Source organism: Cyprinodon tularosa, unplaced genomic scaffold, assembly GCF_016077235.1.
Source record: "Cyprinodon tularosa strain WSP-4 unplaced genomic scaffold, ASM1607723v1 ctg699, whole genome shotgun sequence".
NCBI lineage: Eukaryota > Metazoa > Chordata > Actinopteri > Cyprinodontiformes > Cyprinodontidae > Cyprinodon > Cyprinodon tularosa.
The window spans coordinates 171737-182068 of record NW_024039450.1 but is presented as its reverse complement, the minus strand read 5'-3'; the positions used below and the strand labels follow the sequence as shown (position 1 = coordinate 182068).

Here is a 10332-nt window from a genome sequence, read left to right as displayed (position 1 = left end):
TCACAATACCCCATAGATTTTCTATGGGGTTAAGGTCAGGAGAGTTTGCTGGCCAATTAAGAACAGGGATACCATGGTCCTTCAACCAGGTACTGGTAGCTTTGGCACTGTGTGCAGGTGCCAAGTCCTGTTGGAAAATGAAATCTGCATCTCCAAAAAGTTGGTCAGCTGCAGGAAGCATGAAGTGCTCTAAAACTTCCTGGTATGTGGCTGCGTTGACCCTGGACCTCAGAAAACACAATGGACCAACACCAGCAGATGACATGGCACCCCAAACCACCACTGACTGTGGAAACTTTACACTGGACTTCAAGCAACGTGGATGAAGTGCCTCTCTTCTTTTCCTCCAGACTCTGGGACCTTGATTTCCAAAGGAAATGCAAAATTTACTTTCATCAGAGAACATGACTTTGGACCACTCACCAGCAGTCCAGTCCTGTTTCTCTTTAGCCCAGGCAAGACGCTTCTGACGCTGTCTGTGGTTCAAGAGTGGCTTGACACAAGGAATGCGACAGCAGAAACCCATGTCTTTCATACGTCTGTGTGTGGTGGTTCTTGAAGCACTCACTCCAGCTGCAGTCCACTCTTTGTGAATCTCCCCCACATTTTTGAATGGGTTTTGTTTCACAATCCTCTCCAGGGTGCGGTTATCTCTCTTGCTTGTACACTTTTTTCGACCACATCTTTTCCTTCCCTTCGCCTCTCTATTAATGTGCTTGGACACTGAGCTCTGTGAACAGCCAGCCTCTTTAGCGATGACCTTTTGTGTCTTGCCCTCCTTGTGCAAGGTGTCGATGGTCGTCTTTTGGACAACTGTCAAGTCAGCAGTCTTCCCCATGATTGTGTAGCCTATAGAACTAGACTGAAAGACCATTTAAAGGCTTTTGCAGGTGGTTTGAGTTAATTAGCTGATTAGAGTGTGGCACCAGGGGCCATCAATTTTGAACCTTTTCACAATATTCTAATTTTCTGATATGATGAATTTGAGATTTTCATTTGTTGTCATTTGTAATCATCAAAATTAAACAAAATAAACATCTGAAATATATGAGTTTGTATGTAATATATGAATATAATATACAAGTTTCACTTTTTAAATGGAATTACTGAAATCAATCTACTTTTTCATGATATTCTAATTTTATGACCAGCACCTGTATATAGCACTATAAAGTCCTATATATGGATTAAGCCATTTTATATATGATGGTCCGGATGCAAAATTTCCTACTAAGCACCTTGAAAAGTAGTGTGCAACCGTGGCCACCAGACAAGCAGATATATCCCAGAATGCTTTGCAGTGGTTCTCCTCACAAAGCATCATGGGATTTATTTTAGGGGCGAGAAAGAACAAAGATTGCACAGACACCTTGCGGGGAGCCGAAGTCATGTGACCCACAGGGAGCGAGTCGTGTTGATCACCTGTCTGAATGGTCAGTCAACTAAGTTCACTATAAAGTCCCCTATATAGTCCAAGCTCTATATAGTGATTGAGAGATTAGGGGTTAGGACAGATGTTTGGACTCCGCTAGTTTTTTCTAACTGGGATGTAATCTTTTTATATATCTTGAAAATAAGCAGTGAAACAACATCAAATACTTCTATTAGTAAATCATCCCTGGGAGCATCTGATGTCCGACCAGTGGGGGGCCTCGCTTCCTGGTTGACCAATTAAGGTCTGCCTTCAGTTTCCATGGTAACCAACTTCTGTAGTATCCAGAGGCTGGATAGCAATCACTGTTTTTCTAAGTTCTGCAGACTCTACACTGGAAGAAAGTAAATGTTCATCAGAGCAGATCAAAACCTAAAGCAACACACAACTTTCAAACATTTTAATATTAATAAGAAACTGAAAAGTGTGGGGTGCCTATATATTTGCCAGGTTTTACTCAGAAACACCTATATGAAATGCTGTGACTACTACTGAGTATTAATTTGAAGGGCTGAATAGATGTTTTTTGAATAGTTTATATTTGAAAAAATTGCCAACCACATGGATGCCTTTCATTCCCCTTCATGGTTATGATCCAATTTCAGTCTATGCAGTTTGTGAATATAAGGTGATTACATGTGAAAACATTTAAAAAGGGCTTTCGTTTTGTTGTTTGACTTTATCTATTCCTATACCAGTAGCTCACTCTAGTTGCAAACAGACTTTCTGATAAACTATGACTATGTCCTGTTGGCTGATATTTAATTTTTGCTCTTTCCGTAAAGGTAAGCGTTTAATATATTTTCTAGGGCCGGAACTTTAACACAGTCATTTTTTGAACTTATACACATCTTAAAGTATCCCAAAAAAAAAAAAATACTGTAGTTTATTAGTTTTTACATTTAATACACCTTAAAGCAACATTAATTGTCTGACTTAGGAGCTGCCTTAAAGGAGCTTCAGTGGTATATTTTTTTAAACTCACACTTAATGTTGCATGTTAAACAGCAAATGCTACGCTACAAAAGGCAATGTTTTATAAACAGCTCTCCTGTCATATTTTTTCAGTTTTATAAAAATGTATTTCTGTAAAACTCCTAAAGGCAGTATTAGATGCCTTTTTGCTGTATATAACACACACATACTGTATATTTACCATATTCATGGAAAGGACTTGTGCTATAATTAATGTTCACACTTTTAAGGAGGCAGTTATCCAAAGACGTCTCAGAAAACAGGGTTTTCTGCAAACTAATTAGAGAGCCCGTAATTGACTCAAATAGAGTCTGACCACTAATATTTACCTTGAGAAGATAATGTTACTGGAAGCTCGGTGTTGTGAATGTGAACGATGAGTAAACAAGGATGTAAAGGAGCCAAGTCAGCATTTTTTCCATTGGCAGAGAGGGAAAAAAAGAGAATAAATTTTAAAAAAGTGCTGAAGATACAAGGGATAAGACATGAGAACGGGACAGAGTATGAACTTAAGTATTTATTAAAGCTTGAGTTGAAGTGGCAAAGTTAATGGCTTATAAGCAAAAGCTGCCAGCAGATGGGGACAACGTACGTTTATATCTGCTGATTAAGTTCTGTGAAAGAAAAATTAGCTTTTCAGGCTTGAAAAAGACTAAGTAAATGTTATCAGGACAAAGGATTGCTGCACAATGTTTTATTTCGGGATGAATATACATTTTGCGTTTCTTTACAATCTTTGTTTAATAAGTATTTGGAACCAGGCACCTTTAAGGAGCAAAAACACTTTTCCTTAGCACTGAAGCAGTTTAAAGACTTTCTTCCATAAGAATGTCTTGGCATGTTGGGTTAATCATACAAATTAATTTATTAGTCTTCAAGCAAAATATAACATACATCACATCCATAATAATTTGACAGAAACGTTACAGTCATTTTTAAATAACGAAACTGTTATCTTTATGCATTTTACAGCTTTCTTAATGTGACTCCGGTCAAACATTGGACTTTCCAGCTCCTTCTGGAAGCACACTGACAACAGTTTCCTACACAGATGCCCAGAAGAAACATTTAGGATGTTTTAACTTAAAGTTAAATATATATATACGATAAAAAGGTGCGCCCTTCTCATTCTGTTCAATCTTACGTTATTTCACAGTTTAGTGTCCAGGTTAAAGGACAGAAATGATGGCTGCAGCAGTCAGAGGAGGATCAGCTGCCTGCTGGGTGGAGTGTAACATAATGCCAGGCCAGTTCTGCCTGACCTTCTGCACACGACTTGAGTTTACACAGTACTAAAGGGCTTCTGTGTTTTTAGTGCTTGTAATCCTGCATTGTTTTTTGCAAAAACAACTTGGCCTAAAAACAACTTTCCACCTTTTACAAATATATAATAGTAAACTTTGACGAGGCTACGAGACAGGCATCAAAGTCTGACGGTACAACTGGCCCTTCTGCAGGATGACGGAAACGTCACGTTAAAACTGAATTCCAGTGAGCCATTTAAGTCGACTCATGGAAAGTAATCAAACCTGTCAGGGCAGAAAATCAGCCACCCTTGCCTGGCATGTGCTACTAAGGAGGGAGATGACAGACCTGTACCAACCCAAACATCTATAGGAATCGTAACCGATAGGCCAGCGCTGACATATTGTTTTTATAATTCTATTTTTTAAACACATTTTATAAGAGATGCACCATTTCTTCACAGATACCAGATATATTCCAGGCCTTTTTGGATATCTTAACTTCTCACCCTAGTTGTAAACACTGGTTTTATTTGAGGTGCTGCTGCTTATTTGATAAAAGCGTAGTACTTTCATAAAGTACATGTCAGCAACCAAATATCACATCAATTTCAACTTATCCCTACCATAAACCGTGGTGGTGACAGCATGATGCTGCAGGAAGCAGATGGCAAAAAACAAAAAACTGATAAAGCCTGTAGGAGACTTGAGTCATGTAAATGTTCAACTGTTAGCGGTTTAACCCTGAACATGTAAACTAAAAACACATTCATGTGTTAAATTGGCCTAGTCAAAGCACAGAATTCAATCCTATTGAGAATCGGTGGATTGGACTTAAAACTGGACGTTCACTTCATCTAATATTACTGACTTTAAGGTTTGTTTGTTTGTTTTTTCCCAAAGAAGTCCCCAGATGTTTAAAGCAGGTGCAGATATAACCCGAAAAGTCTGGGACATCTATTAAACTCAAATTAGCCCTGATGCTTTTTGGTGCAAGACTGAAACTTGGGGTAACTTTACACTTTAGTGCATTAAGTGAACAGGAGATAAATACATTCCACCATATTTTCCGTATCGGACCTCCTGATCACTGATCGGAACAGAAAAAAAATGATCCAGTTTGATCTTCACTAGCCGACTGGTGCATCTCTGGATAGATCTTTTCTACATCATCAGGTCTGTTAGTTTGAGTGTCTGATTTTCCTTTCGTAATTATTATTGCCTTGGTCATCCTCCATGGCCTTCTCTAGCCAGTCTCTCTCGGGATCAGAATCAGAGTCACTGGCCTCGCTTGCATCCGCTGCCAGAAGGCGCGAGTAGTTAATCCTGCGCTGGCGGGGGGCTTTCCACTGCAGCAAAGGGAGACACGCACACCATGCCATGAGGCCGATGGCCACTCCTCTGAACAGCCAGGTCACCCCAAACCTCTGAACCACAAACCCTCCAGCAAAACTCCCGACTGCACTCCCTAGGCGCAGGCACAGGGAGCTGTATACCTTCCGGACACTTCTTTCAGCTCCAGGTGTTGCAACGTCCTCGCACTGGATCCCAACAGCCCACCAGAGGGCGCCGCTGCTGAAGGTACTTAGCACCTGTGCAGGCAAGGCTGTCCAGGGGCCCCAGAGGAAGGAGTAGTAGAAGACCTGCAACCCGAGACTGGCAGCCCCGACTACCAGCACCCTCCCTGGGCTTAGAAGTTTAGATACTCTGCCAGTTAGGAGGGGGAAAGCAGCCTGTGAGAGCAAAGCGAGGGCGAGACACAGTCCCATGTGCAGCTCAGTGCTTCCGTGATCCTCCATCTGCCAAAGCAGGAAGTTTTCCATCGCCGAGTTCACCACCCCCACCAGGATGATGGTAAAAGCACAAAGCAAAGCACGGGGGGAGCCGTGCACCAGCTGCATGGCCTTCAGGAGCCCGTTGGCCCTGCCGCGCTTTTTATTCAGGTACAGAGGGAGGTAGACGGCTACGGGGAGGGTCAGAACCGCCGTGCCTGCATAGGAGTAAAAATGCACCACACTTCTGGAGGTGTCAGCAGCTATGAGACAGCTTAGCTGGCTGACCACAACTCCAGCTCCCCCGACCCCACAGGCCCCCCCGATCAGACCCCACACCTCCATGCTGCCGTGGCGGTCCGAAGAGTCGGCGTAGTCCAAATACTCGTACAGGCCATCGTCGACCGTCCGCCCCAGAGGGGCCGACAGGAACTCCCACAGCGACACGATGATGAGGATCAAGAAGAAGAGCTGGTTCTGGATGTTCATCTCCTTCAGACTGCCCAGAAATCCAGAACTATTCTGTTTCTCCTCCAAGCGGCCTGATGTGATCCCAGACCTCTTATTCCTTTCTGCACTCACCAGAGAGCTGGCGGTGGCGTGGACCACGCTCAGTACTCCATGACTGCTGTTTACGACCTCTGATGCGTTTCCAGGAGAGAGAGCAGTTTCTGAGGGTTCTGCATCATTTCCATTAGGCAGAGTTGATGCAGGAGTTGGTACCGAATCACTGACAGAGTTGGTAGGCGAGGTCGATACGACTAAGGTTGTATGTGTTCTAGTTGGTAATGTCTGACTGCTAGTGGTAGCTGCCAGATCAAACCAACTTTGGGCCGAACCAGAGCTCAGGTTGGAGGTGTTACAGCTTCTGCTCTGAGCACCGGGCGTCTCTACAGGAGGGAGGAGCAGCAGGAGCAGAGCGGCCAAAGCGGAAAACAAAAGCGAGCAGTTTATCACCAACCGCCTTTTGTTGTAGCGTTTGGAGAGGAGGCCAGCCAGCGGGCTCCACATCAGGGTTATGGAGTGCTTGGTGCCCATGATGATGCCGACCATGGACTGGGACAGGCCCAGGTGGCGGAAGTAGAGGGTGAGGAAGGGGAGCAGACAGGCTTTGGAACAGGAGCAGAGGAAGCTGAAGGTGCCCGTCAGAGCGAGGGCGCGCCTGACGTCGATCTGTCTGGTCCTCCTCATGGTTGTTCTCCAGTAGCGAGGTGGCTCTCTGAGAAGGCGTCACATGGAGCAACTGGTGGGATTCAAAAAAGGAGACACAACCTGGGAATTATTAAGTGATAGAAGCATTTTCTCATCCACTGGGTTTCAATTTACAACTAAGGATTAATTTTCTAATCGATAAATCTTTTTTTTTTTTATTATTATTCGATATAATTGGATGGCAAAAGGTGATTTAAATAAGATCTTTTACAGGATTAAAGCAAGTATAGACAAATGTGCCTTTTGAGTTCTGTAGAGAAATTATTCAGAAAAGAAAATCCTCATCTTAAATGCAATGATAGATGAAAACAATGTAATTAAATCAAACCCATTGCTTTTACAAGTCAGTCATTATCAGTTTAATTTACACTGCAGCAGAAAAAGTATTTACTCAGCCACTGACTGGTTCATGTACTTAAAAAGATGATGATCATCATGTAATACTACAACTATGAAACCATCAGTAACACACAAAAAAAAAGAAATCCAAAAAATTGGATTAGATTTTTATAGAATTCATAGAATTTATAGAAAGCAAAATAATTGGTCAGCAACAAAAGTTTAATTGTTACTTTGTAGCATAGTCTTTGTTTAAATGATAGAGGTCAAACATTTCTAGCCAGTTTTCTCCAGGTTTGCTCAAACTGCAGCTGGTATTTTAACCCATCCTCCATCACTTCTCTGTTAGAGCAGTGATGTTTTGGGTCTGTTGCTGGGCAACAGGCACTTTCGACTTACCCTACATATTTTCTATGTGGTTGAGGTCTTTGTATGGAGCCACAGCTGCATTGTCTGAGTGGTGTTTTTTGGATAATTGACCTTCTTAAAGAGCCAACCATGCTCCATCTTCACTGGTGGAAGAAGGTTTTGGCTTAAAATCTCCCCATTTATGACCTCGTTTATTTATTCCTTAATATAAATCAGTCATCCTGCCGAAGAAACAGCCCAAATGCATGATGTTTTTATTTCTATGTTTCACTGATGTTCTTAGGATGTAACTCAGTGTTCTTCTTCCTCCAAACACAAGTTGAGTTTGTGTCAAATGATATTTTTTTTCTTTCATCTGACCACATGATATTCTCTTAATCCTTTTCTGAAACATCCATGGCAAACTTCAGACAGCCCTGGAGCTGCAGAGCCTTCAGCAGGGAGACACACCTGGAGCTGCAGGATCTAGTCCCTCTGGTTATATTGTGTTACTGATGGTTGCCTTTAACCCTTTGGTCCCAGCTCTCTGCAGGTCATTCATCACACCAACCTGCTCACCTATTGCAGATTCACTCTATTTTTTCTTCCCAGTGTCCTTCAACAGCTTTTTGGTCTTGACCATGGTTGAGCCTGGATTCTGACTTTTTAAGGGTGTCGACAGGTGACTGACTCTCAGTTAAAACAGGTAATGTGTGGAATAACGGACAGCACCTTAAAGAATAAAGCTTTTTTTGTTTCAATGGCGTGTATGTGTTTTTTTGTTTTGTTTCGATTAGCATGTCTTCCAAGCCATAACAAGGCTTTTGTTTGGGCCACTGGACTATAAGCCTGGAAGTGAAACGCTACTCCAGGCATTTTGAACTGAGAAAGTTTCCTGGATGGAAAGCAAAATGTCTTCAAACTTGAAAAGCAAAGTCCAGCAGTTTGTTTTTTAAACTATTTTTAAACTATTTAACGTATTTTAAATTAAAGAAGAGATTAAAGGTCTATGAGGGCCAGACGTATAGCTTGTTTGAGGATGATAAAATACTTATTTTCCACTATAATTGACAAATAATTTGTAAATTCTGCATTGTGATTTAGTGGATTTGTTCTTATTTTGTCCCTCATGGTTAAAATGTACCTATGATGGAAATTACAAACCTCTCTCATCTTTCTAAGCAGGATAACTTGCTAAATGAATGGCTGACAGTATTTATTTATTTTTTTACAAAAGACCAAGACAAACTACAGTCAGGACAGGGTGGAAGTTGTTTAGTTTGAGGCATGATATGTTTTACAAAGTGGATGGATTATATAAAGAAAGTATCTCTAGTTTTGAATATTTCTCAGTTATTTTCAATTTATCATTCAAAAAAGAAAAGATTGTGGCACACATTCAAATCGCCAAGATGTGGCCTTTCACTTAGACTGACAGGTCAGAGTATTGGAGAAAGAGAAAACGGTCCATGGTACCTCATCATAAAATAGCCTTGCATCTGCTTTTACGAAAGAGCAACAAGAATAAGACCAAAGAGGCTGAGTTTAAAGTTTCCCATTTGTCATTTACAGGACAATCAAGGGGATGAAAACAAATGTGACCATTTTGTTGCCTTTTCAAAATGTTTTTTTCTGGAGGGAAACCAACAGAGGACATTGCAGACTCAGAAGCATGGAAGTGAAAACCTGCTGCAAAAAGATTCCAGCACCACAGTGAGACTACGCCTAAAGCCAGGGCCATGATGAAAAGTTTTCAGATCCGTATTTTGGACTGGCCTAGTTAAAGTCCAGACCTAGATTCTAGTAATAATAATATTAATAAAAAAGTTCAACATTTTTTTTTCTCTCCATGTGCAAAGCCGGCAGAGACACAAAACAAGACATGTTATTCATTTATGCTTCTTGCAGAGCAACTAGAGAAAACTGCATTTTTCCATTTTCCTTCACATTGATTTGTGTTTAAACATATGGGATTCTAATAAAATATTATGGAAATGTTTGCAAAATGTCTATAAAATGAAAGTAAAATGAAAGAGGTTGAAAATTCACACATGGCATGTATTCTTTCCATTCTTTTATAATATCGTATAATAATAATAAAAATACTATCTTGTAGAACCGGTTTTATATGAATCCATTACCATAGATAAAAGACTGATTATTCTTAAAGACGCAGTGTATTAAATGCTACTGTTTATGTCCTATATTACAGTGTAGAATAACTTTTCCTCTTCCATTTTAAATGTTTAAATAACGCATCTGGAGGTGGAAAAACGTTAGTAAAGTAGAAAGAAGGAGGATGACGGAAACAGAAACACCTATCAGGCAGGATCCACCTGTCCCAGCAGGATATCAAGGTCTAAAACTCTTGTCCACGTCACACCAAACCGCAAGATAAGCAGAGAAAAAGTGACTCGAAGTTTTAAATGTGACTCTTACCCAGCTCTTTCTTCTTCAAGCTCATCTACATTTTTCCATTTTTGATTAAAAAAGAAAAAACATGACATCCGGAGGTTGTTTTATTCTCAGTCTGTTTCGCGTTTTAGTTCAACAATCACCTGCTGCTGCAGGGGGCGGATCATGAACCAACTCAGTCATGCATTCACTGCAGCGCACCTATAGGTAAACACCTGGGGAGAAATGTCTCCTGTCCTGCAGCGCCCCCCAGTGGTCAGGATGCTTAAGTGCGTCAGAGTAGGGTTGGTGTGAAAACAAATATCTGCAGTTACAGATGTTATTCTAAATGTCCGCTCTAACTAAACACTAGATGTAAAAATGCTTATATAAATGCTAAACAACACTGTAAGCACGGATTATTGGTAATAAGAATTATTTAAATAAGATTTATTTACAACTATAAAAAATAGTACGATAGTAGTTACACTGGCTTTAGTTTGCATCATTTTAAATTGTATTGATAGTTTATTGTACAAATAGCAAATTTAGGGTTTAGTAAACATATCTGCCATCAGCAGGGACATTAAACAGATTCGTTTGGTTACATCCTTAT

The 10332-nt window shown here is 40.8% G+C and overlaps 1 protein-coding gene across 1 annotated transcript; it reads right to left on the bottom strand.

Moving 5' to 3' along the window:
- Positions 1 to 3332: 3332 nt before the first annotated feature.
- On the bottom strand, positions 3333 to 9915 carry mfsd6l (major facilitator superfamily domain containing 6-like). The gene is made up of 2 exons (XM_038268211.1): positions 9762 to 9915; positions 3333 to 6666 (listed from the first exon to the last, which is right to left on the bottom strand). The coding sequence occupies exon 2, from the start codon at positions 6612 to 6614 to the stop codon at positions 4833 to 4835; it is 1782 nt and encodes a 593-aa protein (XP_038124139.1). The 5' UTR covers positions 6615 to 6666; positions 9762 to 9915; the 3' UTR covers positions 3333 to 4832.
- Positions 9916 to 10332: the final 417 nt, after the last annotated feature.

Excerpts from the sequence above, each read along its gene's own strand:
- mfsd6l (XM_038268211.1), bottom strand. The coding sequence starts at position 6,614 with ATGAGGAGGACCAGACAGATCGACGTCAGGCGCGCCCTCGCTCTGACG.